General features: G+C 40.5%; 1 protein-coding gene across 1 annotated transcript in view; it reads left to right on the top strand.

Annotated features, from left to right (window-relative positions):
• LOC126176813 (vacuolar protein sorting-associated protein 8 homolog) overlaps positions 1–21100 on the top strand; it is a 207495-nt gene that overhangs the window by 5946 nt on the left and 180449 nt on the right. The window contains exons 4-5 of the mRNA XM_049923995.1: positions 2753–3046; positions 20798–21022. Coding sequence (XP_049779952.1) covers positions 2753–3046; positions 20798–21022 — 519 coding nt within the window. The remainder of the gene's footprint in view (positions 1–2752; positions 3047–20797; positions 21023–21100) is intronic.

Here is a 21100-nt window from a genome sequence, read left to right as displayed (position 1 = left end):
CCCCTCTTTTCCCTCTTCGTGGACTTCTTTGTCAGCCTGGGTATCCTTCTGGCTTTGTTTTGGTGTGTGCTATTGTTTAGTTTACTGTTTCCATCTCCTTTTTTGGCATTTTTGTACCCCTTGGGGTTTGGCCTCCATTCCCAAAATTTTCCCTTCAGTGTGAACCATTGGGGATGAACTCCCTACCTAGCTTCCATGGTGCAGGTTCCTCTCCCCCTCCCCTTTCCCTTTGCACCCTGCCCCCCCTCCTGCTTGGTCACCAGCACAGTAGCCAGTCCGTTTGGTGGGGCTGTTAAGTACCCATTTGGCTGAGCCCCCTGAAACCACAGGGATCACACTGCTAGTACCTGAGCTGGTAACGCCTCTTGTATGCCCAGGACTCGATGCTCATCACTTTGGGGCACCAGAACTCCCGGCAATGGCTGCCGTGCCAGACGGCCCTTGCTGCGGCTGGGTGGCGCCCACGGGGCGAGCCCCTGTCGGAGTGGGTGCTACTAGGGCAGACGCCTTGCACATGAAGCGACAAAAGCTTCACCATCCTGGCCATTCTGTGGCCGTCTCTAAGAGTGGTACCAGATGTGACGCTCCTTCTCCTGATCCTTCAGCCTTCCCTTCCCTGGCCACCCCCTGGGAGGAGGGTCAAGCTCACACTTGGTACCTGGTTTGCACCAGGATGGATGGCAGAAGTTTTGCCATGACCAAGCCTTTGTTTTTCACGGAGACAATTGAAGACAAGTACGGTGAAGTGGAATCCATGAGTAAAATGCAGTCCAGTGCTTTGCTCATAAACATCTTCTGCTGCCCAATCTGATGCCCTGCATGCTTGTGACAATCTCGGTGATGTCCCAGTCTCTGTCACACTCCACCAATCTTTGAACTCGGTGCAGGACATTATTTTCCACCAAGATCTTCTTCTCCAAACTGACGAGGAGCTCCATGCTAACCTCGAGCGGCGAGGGGTTTGTTTTATCCGCCGTGTGTTGCGAGGCCTTCCAAACAGTCGCACTGCTATGGGCGCCTTTATCCTGGCCTTCAAGGGGATGTTCTCCCAGGGAAAGTCAAGGTAATGGTGTATCGCTGTGATGTAAAACCTTATATTCCACCACCGATGAGATGCTTTAAATGCTTACGGTTTCTGAATTGACATTGTTGATAAGGTCCAGCCTGTTTGTAGCTAGAAGGTCTAAGGTATTTCCATTACATGTGGGCTGCCATGATAGCTGCTCAAGACAGTTTCCAGAAAACCACCATACTACATTCTCGTGGTTTTCCTGTACTGGAACACTACATTTTCCTGACACATATGACACCAAATGCACCACCAATTGTGTGATCCTTTAGTCAATCACATTCTGTTGAAACTTCCTGGCAGATTGAAACTGTGTGCTGGACGAAGACTCGAATTCAGGACCTTTGCCTTTCGCGGGCAAGTGCTCTACCATCTGAGCTACCCAAGCAAGACTCACGACCCACCCCCCACTGCTTCAATTCTGCCAGTACCTCGTCTCACACCTTCCAAACTTCACAGAAGCTCTTCTGTGAACCTTGCAGAGCTGGCACTCCTGGAAGAAACGATACTGCAGAGACATGGTTTAGCCACAGCCTGGGGATGTTTCCATATTCTGTTCATAATTATTTGTATTTTAGAGGTGATATACATTTCAACTAATCCTTCTTAACTCAACATGCTACATTCCTGGCTGGCCGGATTGGCAGAGCAGTTCTAGGCACTTCAGTCTGGAACCGCACAACCACTACGATTGCAGGTTCAAATCCTGCTTCGGGCATGGATGTGTGTGATGTCCTTAGGTTAGTAAGGTTTAATTAGTTCTAAGTTCTAGGGGGCTGATGACCTCAGATGCTAAGTCCCATAGTGCTCAGAGCCATTTGAGCTACATTCCTGTTTATCTAACTGCTGACATAGTTTCATTATAGCTCTTGTCAGTATCAAATGCACCTACAGTGCCCCCATTATGACATCTGTGTACCATGTGGACCATGAGTTTCTTGGATGTACTAATGTTAGAGACTTTACAACCAGACAATATCCTTCTTGGCTAGTCCAGAATCATATTTCTCTTGCGGCAGTCTCTTCCTGTGACAACAAACAAACACGTCTCCACTGTGAAGCAGTCACAACCAATGCTCCCATTCTCATCCAGTCCTTGACAAAGCAATACCTTCACCACATATTCAGCTATCTCTCACTGTGCTTTTAAATGAGGGATATCATACCCTCATTAACTATTTTCAGAGTCATTATTATTTTGCTTCCACCCCATGTCAAATGACAGTTCAGTAGGTACAACATTGGTAACTATGTAAATTATCCTTACTTTCCAAATATGCCTTATGTCGCACTCCACTCAGTCAATTCTCCAGACCATTTTCAATGTTGAAAAATGTAACTTCTTATTAGAACATAGACTCTGCAGCATTAAGATTTTGTTATGTATGGTAGGTAATGTCAGCGCTAAGTTTTTAGGAATTCTGCTAAATAAATATTCTTTCAATTCATAGCTTCTTCAATAAAGATGCATATTCCACTTTGTGATCAATAGTGAATACAGCATCTTGAACCTTTACAGGTGGTTAATGCGAAAGTTAAAAAGAAAGAAATATCAGTTTGGTTTCACCTGAAGTGATTGAGATTATTTATCTTTCATAGCCTTTAATAGAATTATATTACTAGAATTTCAGTATGAATCCTCTTATTTTGTAACATCATCACAAGTTTGTATTTTCCCCACAGGAGCGATCAAATGCTGGATTGCCCACAGCCATGGCTGCCACGACAATGATTGCTGTGGGGACATCTCATGGACTGGTGCTCGTCTTTGATGCCTCACAGCGCTTGCGGTGGTGTCTTGGCTCAACAGACCAAGAGCAGGGATCTGTTTCCAGCTTAGGATTCAATCATGACTGTTCCCGTCTTCTGGTTGGCTTTGCCCGAGGACTGATCCTCATGTATGACATTCTGAATGGAAAACTTCTTAGAACTATGGCAGATGCACATCCACCGGGGACAGCTGTTTTGCATGTTAAGGTATTTTGGAAAACAGTACTGATAGTTATTCACATACTGTATTTGAATCTTTTGTTTAGAAGTTAACATTTAAAGTACTAAAGAAATTAAAAAGTTGTGCACAGATATTGTGAGAGTGAGACAGAAGAGGAGCAACTCTCTCTCTCTCTCTCTCTCTCTCTCTCTCTCTCTCTCTCTCTCTCTCTCTCTGTGTGTGTGTGTGTGTGTGTGTGTGTGTGTGTGTGTGTGTGTGTTTGTATGTGTGTGTGTGTGTTCTCTGTCTCTTGACTAGGCTTGGTGATTCCTTGTGCTCTAGTTATAGCTTTGGTACCTCCTGATCAAGATTTTATGTACCAACTTTCCCTAACTCCTTCAGCCTCTTTTACTTTTTTATATCTAAATTTTTCTGCCAGTTAATAGACCTAGTCAGTTCTGAAAGCAAGTGGTTAAATTATTTGGAAATCTCAATATGAAATTTTGAGGTACTATTTGCCGTAAATGTAGACTGGTGAGGTACGATGACAGGATGTATAAATGCATAGTAAACAGTTGAGGGCACCTGTCAAGTTCTCCTAGCCACATTTGTTAAGTCTTTTGAATGTTCAATTGGAATATGTTACAGTCAAATATCAGATATGCAGGTATGTCATAACCAATGTATTACACTACTCTAATCTGTGCTTACAGAATGCTGGTCTTGAGGCCCTTCACCGCATATTGGTTTTAGCTGTCTGGCCCCATTCTTTACACATCTAGTTGACATATAACCATCTGCTAATGCAGGGAGGTTATTTATTTGTCATCTCGTGACTACTTCCATCCAAAGCTCTCTGTTGTGCCATGCAATCAGACACCCATATATCGAGGTCATTAGCTAGTGGAATCCAGGCAATAGCTTTGAACATAGCTAGCTATCCATACTCTGTTCTCTTTGAGCAACGAAACTGGAGTTCAGTCCTGCGGACACGTTGTGAAGGGCGTGCCACATGGCTGCAGACTTTGTATTTCAAGTAGTGCTGTACGCAATACCGAATGGATTCTTAAATGCTTGTTGCAAAAGTATTCAGACTCGCTCATGCCACACCATCTGTACACCTGCAACACAGTAAAGCAGTGCATTGCACCCCAAGGTGCTCTCCCCCACCGACAAGTGTATGTGCCCACATGGGTCCTAGCCAAGATTTGAGCTTCTGCCTTTCACAGCCAGTACTCTCGTGTGAAGACTGGGTCTCATTCCATTGAGATTTGCCCTGACCATTTCCCCCACAAAAAATTTTATTTCATGTCTCGTGTCTGCAAATTTGTGTTAGTGCTGGTGAGCAGCAAGTGATGAATTAATGACGTGTGTGTCACCGAGCTCATTTTGGACTGTGTCTAGAGAGTTTATTTTATGGGAAAATCACTACTGAGGGCACTATTCTTGCCATGCCTCATGACACCAATCTTTTATTTAGTGTTCAATATATTAGGATGTTATATCAGTAGTGTGCATCTTGGTTTCAGAAATCACAAAGAACTATTAATTCTTGAGTTTTTTTCATTGCTCCTTGTAGTAGTTTGATTCAGTAAAATGGTTGATTGTGTTGAACTACTTGTAAACATTATTCATTGTGCCAGTACCTAAATGCCTGTTCTCTCGTGCTCAACTTCAACTAATTTTAAGTGACTATTTAATTAAATTAGATAGGGACACTTTCCTACACTGGAAAACTGTGTGTGTTTTAACATTTTGTGTTTTATACCTTTATTAATATTGTAATGAATAAGTCACCTAATGTAGTTCGTAGCTGTCAGTGAGTTCATGGGCTAGTCAACAGAGGCACTCATGTTTTGGAACCAGCGATGGTTTTGTTTTGTTTACCAATGCTCCATGAGAGTAGACACTGAGAACTTTTTTGTAAATACACACATTGTGCCTCAAGAAGTCTGAAGATGTTTCTTCTTGTATATAATGTTGCTATATGTATCATTTAATAAACATTTCTTGTTAAGAGTTATACAAGCACCATTAATTTGTATGCTGTCACGGCTGATTTACTTGAACACAAGCATAAGTATTTCAGATGCTTATTGCCATAGCTGCTCCAAAATTGGCAACCCTAACATGATCAGTCTACAGATAGTAGAATAATTATACAAACTATTGTGACTGACAACAGAATTTTCAATTTCTAAATTCCAAGACTGTAGGTACTGAAGGTCGGACAGTGTTAAGACTTGCTGTGTGATTACTGCCAATCTGGCCTCCCAATCCAGGGCACTGGTTTGTGCAGGTGGGAGATAGTTTTCTTTTTATGCAGTAATAACCATGGATTCTATGAAGTTTACTCTAGTGGTCAGTCAGCTTGACCATCAGTATATGGCTGAAACTGAAGTAATCACAGCACCTCCTGTAGCAGATTCATATGATAACTGAAGACATCATTGATTCGCCAAATGTGTGCATCATGAGAGGATCATGAGCATCAAGTGTTAAGACAAGAAGATATTGGAGACAGGAAGCAGTCGTAAGGCACCTGTGTATTAAAGTCGGTGTAGGAACTGTATCCAACACATTACTTTGTACTCTCTGGTGTAGCTGTCTCCCATCTCAGATTAAAGCTGTAGAAGCATCTGACAGCTGTCGCAGATTTGGCTGACAGGATTCAGGATGCAGTATGCTGCCATCAATCAATACTGCAGGGTGCAACAGTGCGTCATCAGCAGTGATGTTAGCAGATTACAATAGTCTGTCAAAGTAGACATTGTGTTTAGTCAAATGGGTGAACTGGTGGCTTGACACAGTTAAAGCAAGGTTGGAGGTCGTTACCACAACAGATCAGGCAGTAGTTCCAGAATGAACTACTCAGTTCTGAGTGGCACAGATCATCCAACTACAATATGGTATCATCAGGACTTTGGGGATCAACTGCACAAATTCACTTCAGCTTGCACCTAACCAAACAGCATCAGCAGTCGAACATAGCTGCATTCAATTGCTGGACACACTCTGTGCCCCTATGCTAGTGACCGGAAGACTGGACAGAAATTCCTTTTGGATATGGGCACAGATTTGTGCATTTTCCCCACAGAATTTTCTGTATAGTTGCTGGTCACCAACTGTAGAATCCCTTTCTGTCACTAACAACACACCAATAGGTAAGGGACATGTTTAGTTTGACTTGGGGCTGCATCATGTCCTCATCTGGAGTTTTATTGTTGTGGGTGTCACAGAGCCTACAATTGGAACTGACTTCCTGGCTTATTATCATCAGTTCTCTGATGCAGCAAATGCGTGGCTTGCGGACAATGTGACAGGACCTTCTATTACTGGATTCTAGTGCAATGCAGTGATTAGCAGGGCTAAGCTAGTTCTGATGGCAGAAAGCAGGGAAACTGAGTTGCTCGACCAGTATCCATCGGTAACACAACCACCTGATGTGGCAAGAGACATAAGTCACAAAGCTGTACATATTATCAAGACTACCAATAGTCCACCAATTTCGTGCCATCTTAGACATTTAGCTCATGATTGCAAAGACAGAGATAAGTCAGTGCTCAGGGAAGGTGTTATTCACCCTTCTTGCAGTCCTTGGTCTCCACCCCTGGATCTTGTGCACAAAAAGGGTGCCACGTGGCACCCGTGTGGCGATTACTATGTGCTGAATGTTAGGACAATTCCAGATATATGCAGTGTCCCTATTAAGGAACTACAATTATGCTCTCAGTGGTGCAACGGTGTTTAGCATACTGGACTATGAAAAGGCTTGTATGGAAATTCCTGTAGCAAACGAAGACATTCCGAAGACTGCTATAATAACTTCATTTGGTTGATTCAAAAGTCTTTATGACATTGGTTTGTGCAAAGCCACTCAGTCATTGCAGCGGTTCATTGACTCTGTGCTGCAGAGACTGTCATTCTGATTTTTATGCTTGGATGACATTCTCATCTTTTTTGCCACAGCAGAGAGCATCAGCAACACCTTATGGACCTTTTCAAACACTAACACAATGTCGTTTTGAGCAAACCTCAGATAACCTTTTTTTGGCCATCTAATTTCGCCTGTAGGGTCATTGCCACTACCAGAGAAAGTGGAAGCCATCATGAAGATTCCACAGTTGGAAACCATAAAGGAGCTATGTCATTTTTTGCGGATGCTAACTTCAGCAGTTACTGGGCTCAAGATGTCTCTCCCACTGGACAGATGAGATGAGCTCTGCTTTTAATGGAGCAAAGCAAAGCCAAGCCTAGCCTAGCAAATTCTGTATTCCTGTCACACTCTGCATTGGATGCACCCCTCTAAAAGTAGTTGATGCCAGTCAGACAGTTGTTGGTGCAGCATTGCAGCAGCAAATTGATGGCATTTGGCAACCACTTCCCTTGTTTTCACATAAGCTCTCTGCTTCTCAATGAAAATGAGTGCTTATGATCGTGAACTTATGTCTGTGTATGGAGAAATCAAGTACTTTTGGTCACAGTTGGAGGCAATAGAATTTAAGATATTTACTAACAAGCTGCTTATGTATGCCTTCAGACAGAACAACAAGAAATATTCACTGCGGCAGTACATCCATCTGGAATTTATTGCTCAGTTCGGCACTAATATCCACTACATTCGTGGTATAAATGAATTGGTCACCAATAAGCCTGTTACAGGTTGACAGAGTGAAAAATGTTATTAATATCATTCAGCCCACAAAGACACAGGAATCTGATATGCAACTCCAAAAGTCACTGCACATTGTATTATGAAGCCTTTAATTACAACTTGTCAGCATTCCTGGTTCCGATATGAAACAGTATTGTGATATTTCCAGTGAATGGTGTCGCCCATTTTTGCTTTGCAGTTTCCGCAGACGTGATTTCGACAGCATTCACAGTCTGTGCCACCCTGCCATTGGAGCATCAACTTGTCTGGTGTCAAAATGTTTTGCCTAGCCTGGTTTGCAAAAGAATCATCATGAATGGGCTCGTTTGTGCCTTCAGTGTCACTACAGTAAAACAGCCTGTCATGCACCTGTGCCCATTGTAGAATTTCCAGACACTACAATGCACTTTACGCATATGCACATTGATGACGGGCATCTACCTCCTCCTTCTAATGCAGTCAACATTATCTGTTGAGTACAACTGATCACTTTACCCATTGGCTGGAAGCTATACCAGTTAACGTACCGATGCAGACACTAGCCTTTGCCTTCATTTCAAATTGGGTGTCTCACCTTGGTTGTCTGCTTTGTAGTAATATGAACTGTGGCAGACAATTCGAGTGAGAGTTAATTAATCAGCTCAGCAAATCCTGCAGTGCTCTCCATCAACGAACAACCAGCTACCACCCTGTGAACAATGGTGTGGTCGAACAATGGCAATGTTCTTTAAATGCTGCATTAATGTGCCGTGCCACCTGCTTGGATTACTGATTGACAGTGGTCTTAATTAGCCTTTGCACTAATTACAAAATGGACTTAAGCTCGTCATCAGTGAAGCTTGTTATATGGCAAAACACTTTGACTGGCCGGCAAATTCATCGGTCTGAGATTTGCGTAGCTACCAGACCGTGACCCGTCGGAATTCATTTGTTTTCTGAGGAGCCACTCTGCATGCATTTGTTGCCCACATCAAGCCTCCAGACATGGAATGGCATGTACCTTTGTGTATCACAGTGTGCAAACATGCATGTATGTTATGTTACGTACGGATGTTGTCAAACCCTCTAACAAGATATGTACACAGGCCCACATAAGGTTATTGAAAGAGGGGAATGAACACTGCATATTGTACTAAACGATAAGACTATTACTGTCTCAATAGACGGGGTAAAACTGATGCACCTATTTCCAGAATGCCGCCTACTATTGTGCCTCAAAACTGGCCTCCTTCTCAAATTCAAGTAATAACATCCAAAACTGAAACACAACTTGACAGAAGAACACTACTATCCAAAACAGATACACAACCTAACAGAAGAGCATGCTCCAGCCACAGATGTCAATTTCCGGCAAGATTTTTGTATGATGCCCCGCTTCTCTCTAAGTGACTGATGTAGCAAATAGAAGTTAACTACTGTATTTCATAGCTATCAGTGAGTGCATTGGCCAGCTGTCATAGGCATTTTTGTTTCAGACTCAGCAGTTGTTTTGTTTTTGTCAAAGTTTTATAAGAGTAGACAGTGAGAACATCTTTGCAAATACACACACATCATTCTTAAGGTAATGTATTGCAATTTGTAAGTCTGAAGGTGTTGCTTCTTAATATCAACATGTATCTGTTAATAAATGTTTATTGTTATGGGTTATATGAATGCCAATAATTTGTATGCCATCACTGCTGATTTACCTGAACAAATTCGTAAGTAGTTTGAATGAGTATCATCAAAGCTGCTCTGACAGTATTGTACCTTCTGCTATATGCAGTGGTTTAAAAATGAATTCAAGCATTTGAAACTAGTCACCATTAAAGATTATATGCAAATGTGATGAAAACTAAATAAATAATGGGAGTAAATTTATCTTTCTTTCCCTTCTTCTGTCAGTTAACAAGTAAAATTTTCCCTTTTTCCCTTATATAACATTTTCTGTTATTATGAATATATCGCAAGCAAGGTAGGCATTAAAATGGGACATGTTATACCTGTTTGAGATTTTATGAGTGGTTAGATGCATACAACAGCCTTCTAAGCAACCAGATACATTCAGAAGATAACTGGAATAAATTATCTGTTTGCACGTATATCTGAATATGCAGTGTGTACAGGATCCTCACAAGTTACTTACATCAGAGGTAAAATTGACTGATCAAGCTCTATTATTCAACTCTCCTCCAGCTGTTATAGGCCAGTTGTCCACTGTCAAGGTACCATTTATGCTGTATAAGCCGTTTTTGTGGTTATTAGCGGTTGCAAGATTCTATTTTTAAAATACACACACACACACACACACACACACACACACACACACACACACACCACAAGTGAAAACAACCACCTTCTCTGGCCACTGAGGCCTCACTATAAGCAACTGCGCATGATATGAGATGCAATCTGGGTGGTGAGGTAAAGGGCTACTTGTGGGAGGTGGGGGGGGGGGGGGGGTCGGGCAGGCGGCTGGGAGTTTAGATGGGTGTGGGGCGGCGGCGGCAGTGGGGAACAATTATGAGTGGAGATAAGGAGAGGAGGGGGGAAAAGGAGACTGTTGGGAAGTTGGTGGAGTAGAGGAATAGAAGACTGTGTAGTGCTGGAGTAGGAGCAGGGAGGTGATAGGTGGGTGAAGGACAGGGGCTAATGAAGGTTGAGACTAGGGGGGTTATGGGAACGTTGGATATATTGCAGGGAGAGTTAAGAAAAGCTGGTGTAGGTAGGAAGGATCCAGATAGTGCAGGCTGTGAAGCAATCACTGAAGTGAAGAACGTTGTGTTGGGCAACTGGGTGGACCAGCTGTCTCTTGGTCACAGTCACAGATAACCATGTTTTTGATGGGATAGGTGGTGCTTGTGAGTGGACTGGAGTAGGTGATAGTAGGAGGACAAATGCGGCAGGCCTTGCATCTAGGTCTGTTACAGAGATATGAGCTATGAGTCAAGGGGTTGGGAGCAGGGGTTGAGTAGGAGTGGATGAAAAAGTGAAGTATGTATAAACAAGATGAAGTCATAGGGATTAGGGCCAGTAGTGAAAGGCAAAAACAAGCTGAAAATTATGTGGAAACACAATGAGATCAGAAAGAAAAATAAATAAAAGGACCATAATCTGGGATGCAGACAGGTGGACAGATATACATGAAAATGGAGGACAACAGATATGATTGGATTCAGTGAAGTTAGTATGCGCATACTAGAATAAGAGAGGAGAAGAAGCGAGCAGGAGGGGAGAGGAGGGGGAGTTGGAAGTAAGAGGTACAAAATGGTTTTATGGCATAGGAAGGTATGGGAAATAATGTACAAAAAATATGTGAGAGTGAGGCAGGAAGAATGACCAATTTGAAGGCTGAGGATTAATTATATCAGTGGGAGTAATGTGGCTCATGAGATGCTGCACCAACAATCAGCATTGTCATGTAGCTGTGTGCTGTATGCAGACAAGATGGTTGATGCAGTGAGGCTCGTAAAGACTGTTTGTGTATTTCAATTAGAAAGACAACAGGTAAATCACAGGAAACAAGAGAGAGAAAGGATAAACACCAAGTAAAGTAATGTGTTAAAGAGTAGTAACAAAGGAAAGCAGCATTGGGTTGCGGGATGGAAGAAAAGCTGTTAGACATAATCAAAGAATGGAGAATCCATAATAGAATAATGACAGTATTATGAAAGGATAGAGGCTACTCGCCATGTAGAGGAGATGTTGAGTTGCAGGCAAGCACAACAAGCAGACTACTAAACATGCAAGCTTTTGACCAAAAGGCCTTCTTCTAAAGAAGGCAACACGCGCACACACACACACACACACACACACACACACACACACACACACACATGCAATCACACTTGACCAATGTCTCCAGCCACTGAGGCCCACTGCAAGCAACTACACACGCTGGTAGAATCAATTTGGGTGAAGTGCTCCTTGTGGGAGTTGCACTTCATCATGACACACCCCTACGCTACTGTTCCTCCCCATCCACACCCTAGCCTCCTCTTTGCTCCCACCACCCAGATTTCTTTTCCCATCATGTGCTCACAGTCTGGCCTCAGGGGGCAGAGACAACAGTCACATGTGTGTGAGTTGTGAATGTGTGTTGTCTACTTTAGAAGAAAGCCTTTTGGCTGAAAGCTTCCATGTTTAGCAGTCCATCTGTTGTGCCTGTCTGCAACTCAACATCTCCTCTATATGATGATTAGCAATCTTTCATTTTCATAATATTGTAATTATTCCATCCTGGATTTTCCTTTCTGATTGTTTGTTTTATTTTTATTCGGTGTTTGATACTCTCGATCACTTCTGCTCTTTGTTGGAGATCTCTCTCCACATATCATGTGTGTCATCTTTGTATGATGGACTCCATTAGTGTCAGAATAGGTAATTTGCAGCCTGCCTTCAACCTTCTTGCACCATGTAATCATATTCCAGCAGTGTGCTCTTGTTCAAAATTAGTCTTCTGTTCCCTCCATTTGCTGTTTGTTTACTTTCCCTTGGCTCTTAAACTCTTTAGGTCAGAAGCCAGAAGTATTCTGCACTTCAGATTTCACAAATCCTTGTGTGCAAACAATGCAATGATGTAGGACTGGCATTAGTGTTGCTATTGCTGAAATTGTCTTTTGTTTCATAGTGCTGTGTTTGTTTGAGTTTTCTGAGGAAAAAGCGATTTCAATTTACCCAAAACAGTTAAGTAGAATTTTATGTCTGCAGTTTTGTTTTAAATCAGTAACTCCTCTGAATGAAGAACAATACACAGCTACCACTTACTTGGTTGCTTCTTTATCCCACACCTGTCTCCTCCATAAAGGGATTTTATATGTGGACTGGAGCTAATTCCCTCTGATATCTGGAAGAACTAAAGAAAATGTGAAAGAATAGTTAGCCTGAAAAAATTTCACATACAGATACTTCATACACAACTTGTGTACTCCTTATTTACTTCCTCAATTGTAATAATAAACAATAGTTGCAAGGCACAAATGATGAGTGTTGCCTTCTCACCAGTGTGCTTTGTTTCATAACACAGTGAATTTCCATTCATGTAGTAACTGGGTTTGTTAGTACTGAATGGATAAGTGGCATGCATATGGATAATGAGAAGCAATTATTATTCTAGGACACTCTTGTCGTGTGGTTGTTTTTATTTACATGTCAGTGCCTAAATTTTGAGTGCTGTCTGCTGTGCAGTTTGTCACTTGAACAGCGAGAGTAATATTATAAAGTGTCTGTGCTTCTCACAAATATTCTGACTATAGTGTCAGAAACAAGGAACTAGCAATGATTATAGAGTTTATTTATGGCAAAGAAAAATTCGTAGTTTATTTTCTTGACAGAGACATTGCATAACATCAGCATTTACTTTATCAAAAAATTAAATGTTGCAGGATTCAAGTTAGCTTCTAACCTCTGTAGAGAAAAATGGAGAAAGAGGAGTTGCCACATTTGTCAGAAACTGTTTTGATTTCAACAAAAATTGAAATTAATAAATTTTGCTCAGAGGAGCACTTAGAAGCATGTGCAATAGAAGTAGTATTTCATGATAAGTCCTTAATAATAGTAGATATATATACAGATCACCTTCAGAAAATTTTAACTTCTTCATAAAAAGATCTGTAAGCTCTGTTTTACCATCTCACAGTAAAAAAACAAGGAAATAGTGGTTGCTGATGATTTTAATATGGATTTATTGAAAAGCTCTGTCAGTGAACAATTCCTGCAGTCAGTAACACTTTCATTCAGTTTAGTTCCTACTGTTAACTTCACAAATAGGGTACGTAAATGCTCTGAGACTGCTATTGATGATATCTTTGTAATCAAAATTCTGCTACTGACAGCTTGGGGTTATCAGGTTTGGTGAACAGTGCAATGTAATATCTGAGACCAGTCTTTAAAAATAACTTCAGAAAAATGCAAATGACACTCATGTCTCCCAAAGAAGTAGCAGCATCCATCATAAAATCCTTAAAACCTAAGTATTCTAGTGGGTATGATAACATATCAATGAAGTTAATCAAAGAGTGCTCATGTAAGTTGAGTTCTATCTTAAATTATTTGTGTAGTCAATCTCTCATCAGTGGAACATTTCCAGACTGGCTAAAATATGCTGAAGTTAAGCCTCTTTACAAGAAGGGGGATAAAGAGATACCATCAAACTATTGCCCAATTTCACTTTTGCTGGCTTTCTCAAAAATATTTGAAAAGATTGTGTTAAAGTGTCTCCTTAAGCATCTGACTGCAAATAATATATTGTCCGAGTCACAGTTTGGATTTCTTAAGGGTTCTGATATAGAGAAAGCTATTTACATTTACAGTGAGAATGTACTTAATTCATTACATAATTACATAATGAGTTAGAGGCTACTGGCATTTTCTGTGACCTGTCAAAAGCCTTTGACTGTGTGAACCACACCATTCTCTTAAGTAAATTAGAATGTTACGGTGTCATTGGCTGTGCTGTGAAAGGGTTTGAGTCTTATCTAATTAACAGGAAACAAAGGGTGTCATTGCGAAATAGCTGTGCAGTAAGCAGTCAGTCTTCATCTGATTGGGAATTAATTACATGTGGTGTTCCTCAAGATTCCATCTTGGGTCCGTTGCTGTTTGTGTACATTAATGACCTCTCGTCTGTTACATTGCCAAATGCTAAGTTTGTCTTGTTTGCAGGTGATACAAACATCGCAATAACTAGCAAGTCAAGTACAGATTTAGAAATAGCTGCTAATCAAATTTTCACTGACATTAATAAATGGTTTAAAGCTAATTCACTGTCATTAAACTTTGAAAAGACCCACTATATGCAGTTCAGAACCTATAAGAGATTTCCTTCCAACATGTGTGTAACATATGAAGACATGCAGATCGAAGAAGTTGACAGTGTTAAATTTCTGGGATTACAACTCGATAATAAATTCAGTTCGGGAGAAGCGAGGTGGCGCAGTGGTTAGCACACTGGACTCGCATTCGGGAGGACGACGGTTCAATCCCGTCTCCGGCCATCCTGATTTAGGTTTTCCGTGATTTCCCTAAATCGCTTCAGGCGAATGCCGGGATGGTTCCTTTGAAAGGGCACGGCCGATTTCCTTCCCCATCCTTCCCTCACCCGAGCTTGCGCTCCGTCTCTAATGACCTCGTTGTCGACGGGACGTTAAACACCAAGATCCTCCTCCTCCTCAGTTCGGGAGAGAATACCACAGAATTGCTTAAGCATCTAAACAAGTCTGTATTTGCAGTGAGAATGATGTCAGATGTAGGAGATATAAATATAAAAAAAAACTTGCATACTTCGCTTATTTTCATTCTATCATGTCATATGGGATCATGTTCTGAGTTAACTCATCAAACTGAGCAAAACTTTTTAGTGTGTTACAAGAATCATTTGTGGTGTAAATTCAAGAACACCACATAGAAACCTGTTTAAGGAACTTTGCATTCTAACCACTGCTTCTCAGTATATGTATTCCTTAATGAAATTTGTTGCAAGTAATATATCTCTATTTCCAACCAATAGCTCAATAGATACTATCAATACTAGGAATAAGAACAATCTACATAAAGACCTAAAATTACTTACCTTGGTCCAAAAAAAGGTCCAATATTCAGGAACACACATTTTCAATAAATTGCCAGCAGCCATTAAAACCATTAATAACTTGGTTTTTTAAGATAAAGCACAGTTTAAACAGTTTGGAAGACTTTTTGATAGCCAACTCCTTCTACTCTATAGATGAATATCTTAACAGAGACTGTTGGGCCAGCATAAGTAAAAATGTCTGTTACATTTCAGTTTTGACAGCACTTTGTCACAACAGTCAGGATTCGGTATTTTGTGTATGATAAAACTATTAATAGTGCATAACAATGTTTCATTCTGGCAGCATATTCTGTAAATATTAGCTGTTCCAGTTTACTGTATTGTATTCAACTAGTTTGACAATCTCTATTCTTTCTGTCATGTTCCACACCCACAAGAATCATTTCATTTTTTGGGCCTGTGGAACAAAAACTGAATCTAATCTAATCTTACATATATATACAAAATTGACAAACAATATTTAGAAGGTGTAGATAGTGCCTATTTGGTTTGTGTCTCATTTTGTTCCTAATTGCCATATAACACCCAAAACGTTTTTCTCCTTAAATAGAGCTGACTTTTTCATTGTGGAAATAATCCTCATTAAAACATTTTTATCTATATACACTCTTGTTTATGCAAAGTGTGGGTTTATTCTTACAGGTATTGTAAAATCAAAATTACATTTTGCATTCAGATATTTTTTCTGTCTTGTGAGAGAACATTTCTAAAAAAAATATCAAGTCATCATGCAACATTTAATATGCATCACTAAAAATCAAACAATAAAATAAAGATTAGGAAGATATAAACTGCTAAAATCCAGTATTACAACTTGAGTGAGTGTCACAAAAACTGCCTTATCTTCCAATGTCAGCAGATGATGTCATTGTTTCCCATCATCAGCAGCACTCTACAGTTCCTTTGTGTGCACAGTCTTCAGCATACTAAGGATTTTAGTACTTGCTACAGTGAATTGATAATTGGCATCACCAACCCACTCCTTAAATGGTTATTAAGTGATGTACATGCCGACGTGTGAAGTGCCCCTTTACAATGGTTGATGATGACTAGAAAGTCGCTCGTGTGACACACACATAAAGGAGTAATCATTAGAGAATGAATGTTTCTGTCCATCCCCACCCTCACCATCATAACTTCTTATGAATACTGCTTCATTTCAGTGTAGAATATTACAGTGTGCCTGGTATGAACTGATTTTTTTTTTTTTTTCATAAATCAGTTGTATATTTTATGGTGATACAAAAAAGAATGAAAGTAAATACTTAGGTCAGAGTGACTGGATGGTAGTGCCTGGATGTAATGAATGCAGTCATTGTCCAGTGCAACCCGTGCACTCCACATTCATTCATTTATTCCCTCCTGTGTGTTACCACATATAACATGTAACTGTTCACCTTTATACTGGAAATTCAGGACATGTGAGGGGCCGAAGTGTTCCCTGCTGCATCAACACAGATTCTGTAATGGTCCACCCCCATGATGTTTTCAAAGATATCATAATCCTTGTGCAGATGTGACACTCAGGATGTGGGGTTGTTGTTCTTGAGGTGAGATGGTAAGAAACAGATGCCCAAGGCTCTCAGTGCTACAAAATATACAGTCAGATTTAAATTTGGGATGCCAGAGATTTTCCTTTAATTAGCACATGAATCATGTAGCAGCAAAACCTGAACTTCTATCAGAACACTTTACAAAATTATGACTGCAAAGTTATGGGTATTACAGCCCATGTTTGAAACAATAATAAGTCTTATACATTAAATGCCTCATAGTAAACTGAAAATCCTCATTTCCTGGCATGTAATGACATGCAGATTACTAATGAGATCATGCCACCCTGGGAGCTAATAACTGACTTCTCCAATCAGGGACTGAAAGCAAACAGCAAAAGAGTATGAGAATAAGGGTGTGATAAGCAAATTTAGCAGATTAATTAGAGGGTTAAAACATGAAATGTTTGTTTTTACTACAGTACCTTTTACACAAAATTACGAATCTCAGTGCTGATTGGCCTGGGCATGGACATGACTCGGTTATTTAAGTGGAGGGAGGGGAGAATCAATTCTTGGTAGTCATGTGTCATGATGAGTGGCAGATGCTGTGTCAGTATGCTGTGTCACCTCAGAGGTGTGCGGCAGTGAGTCGGCAACTCTCACCAGTCTTCCATGCCTTTGCTGTGAGGCCCCAGAACAGTCTCTGTGAACTGACTTTTGTGGCTTTCATGACCAAAACAGTGTCATATTGGTGTTAGGAGATGGAGATTAGGCAAAGAAAAATTGTAATATTCCGTTAAGTGCTTCATTCCCAAGTGCTGGACCATAAGTATTCATCCACTTAACATGGAACAGTAAACGAATAAGCGAAAAAATGATGAACATTAGGGTGGGAGTAAGGATCAGAATCAAAGTCAGCAGACTAAGTAGATAATGGTTGAAAGAACCTCGATGTCCTCTTACTTTCACGCTATCTCACCAACTGTCCTTCATTTCTCATCACTCTGCTTAGGTCACAGACTCCTCGAATGTTTCGTCCTCTCAACATTGTTATTGGCAGTCTAAATTTGCAGTGACACCCAATGAGTAATCGCCATTTCGTGACCACGCCTCCCAGTGCAGGCTGAAATTTTTTTATCTTGCAGGGACTGATGAGTGACTTGGGAACTGGCATTTTTCTCAAGTGTTCACTGTCAAGGCTGTTCTCATGTTTCTCCACATTCCTTAGTTGCTGTAAGCAGCCGCACAACACTTCTTTATAACAGCTGTCTCTGTGTGAGGCCTGGATGATCTTTCACTTGTGCTGGCATTTGTGATTTATAAGCAACCTTCTCACTGTCTGGTAAACATTTTCGTACACAGGCTGTTACTTCTTTTGCAGTTGCATAGGTACATATGACTCGCTGTGTGCATTCTTGGCGCCTTGTGTCTACGCTTCATCTCAGTGCCTGCAGGAGTCCATGAATTATGAGCTGTTTCTCACTTTTTAAGGCAGGCCAAACAGCTGCAGCCAGCCCAGAGTTTCACATGCCTCCACATGTGCATTGTTGATGCTATCATGTTTACGTGCAATCACATTGGCTGCAGAGGTCCACAAATTATCAGCACATTTCTCATTTTTCACCAGGGCATTCACAGGATGTCCATTCTTAAGCATGTTGAGGGCATCTGCAAGCCTACCCCCTCCATTGGTGCAGAATGTGCCCTTGCCTGCATCTCTGACAGTTGGTGTTTGAGATCCAACTTCCCCCTCTTTGTTGGCCTCTGTCACTGGGAGCTGGTGAAAGTATCCTCCAGTGAAAGTATTTTAACATTGTAGGAATTGTGTTCACAAAAATAATTTACACATTTTCTGCTCTGATCTTCTCTGTCTTGCACGCAGAGTTGTGATTACTCTAGACGAGCTCAAGTAGCTGGTGTTGCCCAGGATGCCACACAAAGAGATTGGCTGTGTGCCTTGTTGATCTTCATAGCAATGAAAATGACTTTAAAACATTTGCTCCATGAGAAAGTTGAGTTGTGCTTTGTAATCAGTATTCGATAAACAGAACTTCAATAAATGGAACTTTAATATGTCTGTTAAACTTCAGTAGGAACTAAATGATATTCTGTCAGCATTTTTAATTCATTTCTTCAAGCAAATTTTCACAAACTTTGTATTTTTCCCGTACGAAAAGATGAGAATTTGTCTTCTATTGTTTCAGCTCAGTTTTCACTCTTTCAAGTAGGGCTGTATTTGAGCACGACTTGAACTGTTTGAACAGTTTACGTCACAGCTCAGGAAATCTCAGATTCTGTTCAATCTTTTGATCACTCCACTATATAATGACTTTTGTGGGTACTATGTCCACAACCTGCATTAGCATTTGTGCAACACTGTGGATCTTAACCTTCAAGCAGGTGCCCTATTTTTTTTTATCATGTGAGCGGCGTGTGGCGTACTTCATGCATGTGTCATGAATAGCTGTATTTATGTCACCAACGTAATCACGTATGAGCAATATCACCATTCAATCTCAATGTAATGAAACAACGATAAAATAAATTTAAATTATACAAACTGAATCATTGTTTTAGTGGTAATAAAATATACTTTCATTATTTCACTCTGTCGGCACATAAAAGTGTTACAGCTCAGTAATGAACCATTCAAAGCATTAAACAGTGCAGTTGATTCAGATACCAGCCATCTGCTTATTCTGTTGTTAATTATCTTGTAGTCAAGTGTCTCATAGTGGGATTGTGGTCATTTTGTTGTATGAATTGTAAATTTTTTCGCACCTAGTTCGGTGTTATAAAATAAACACTGCTGCTGACTTTGTCATATGACAACACAACTTTTCACACTGTTTTAGCTGAAGAAATAATGAAGGAATAGATATCCGCTCACAACTGTAAAACAACAATGAAAAGGTATAAGATAATGTTATTTGTAGTTGCGGCGCACTTTATACCCAGATGAACCCACACGAGTGTTAATAATAAAAATATGTGAAACACAGACTAAAATATCTTCTAGAGTGTATATCATGTGTAGCAATGGCAGCTAATCAATAAATAAAAGTTTGCAATAAACGTTTGTCAGATTCTTGAGCTTTCATTCATCCCTCAATCTAGTGACATCTCACGGCTCTATCTCAAAGATATGTATTGCCACTGTAATTTATTTTGGTGATAGAAATTGCAGTCAGTTTACTGCAGTGTATTTCATTTGTTAGGCATTCAATTTTTCGTTAATTTTCATTGTTTCATCTTAACATAGAAATTTGAAGTAAATTAGCCAATAACCTTTAGAGATTTTTGGTAACAACCTTTCCCTTTATGTATTCCATACATATACAGTATGTTATGTAGACTGTCATCTTGCTCGTATCTTGAAGGTAAAGTGTGCAAAATTTCATCAAGACTAGAATAAAACAAGAGATTTGTATGACTTATATCAGACATTCTTCTTCATATATAAATCTTTCTATAAGATGTGCAGCTCAGTTCCTAATCATGTGACTCATAATGTGCGCTATACTGTATCGCCGCTCATACTCGACTCGACTGTCAGTCTAGGGCTCCTGCACCAGGCTGTGGTGGTCAGCACAAATCACTTCACTCAGCACACATGTTTAGGCAGGAGCCAAAGATGCACAAAGGACTTCATCTGACTATTGTTATTCTGATGTTAATGAAATTTGTTGTTATAATGACATCTGGTGTGATTTGATGATAACTTGCTACTGAGAGGATATTTAGCATGATAGACAATTAAATCTGAGGTATGTTTTATAAAATATTAGTAAATTAAAATTAGAGATTTGCTCCCCTGGCTCCTGTCATGGCAGCCAATCAGATTATACTGCTCCTGAACTGGCATAACTTGTCACGGATTTGGTTCCCACCACACCATCTGTCGTCCTCCACTTACGTCACAGTTCAGCTTATGCGATCTCAACTAAACTGCTAAGTGAAACTTGGGGTAGAATATCGTGGCTTTTAAAGCCAGATATAACACAATTTGTGAAGTATTGTTTTTCTAATCTTTGTTTGTCTTGCATTAGAGCTTGTGGTAACATCTGTACATTATCAGTTTACAGATTCACCAACTCTTGCACTTTGCAGTGACAGTGGAGGATCTGTGTTCGAACTAAATTTCCGGAGGACAATGGGTATGCGAGGATGTGATTCAAAATGCCTTTTTTCGGGCAGCAGGGGGGAAGTGGTATGCATAGAACCTCTGCTGCTCCACCATCAGCAGCTGTCATCACATCCACTGCAGGGGGTCATCCTCATAGCAATGGCCACACTTTCAAAAGTAAGTTTTGCCAAATAAAATTCAGAACATAGTTGACGTAGAATAAATCAGTAATTTCTTATTCCTTGACACCATACT

Source organism: Schistocerca cancellata, chromosome 3 (genome assembly GCF_023864275.1).
Source record: "Schistocerca cancellata isolate TAMUIC-IGC-003103 chromosome 3, iqSchCanc2.1, whole genome shotgun sequence".
NCBI classification, from domain to species: Eukaryota; Metazoa; Arthropoda; class Insecta; order Orthoptera; family Acrididae; genus Schistocerca; species Schistocerca cancellata.
Note: the sequence above shows the minus strand (reverse complement) of the source record. Positions and strands in the feature narration are given on the sequence as shown.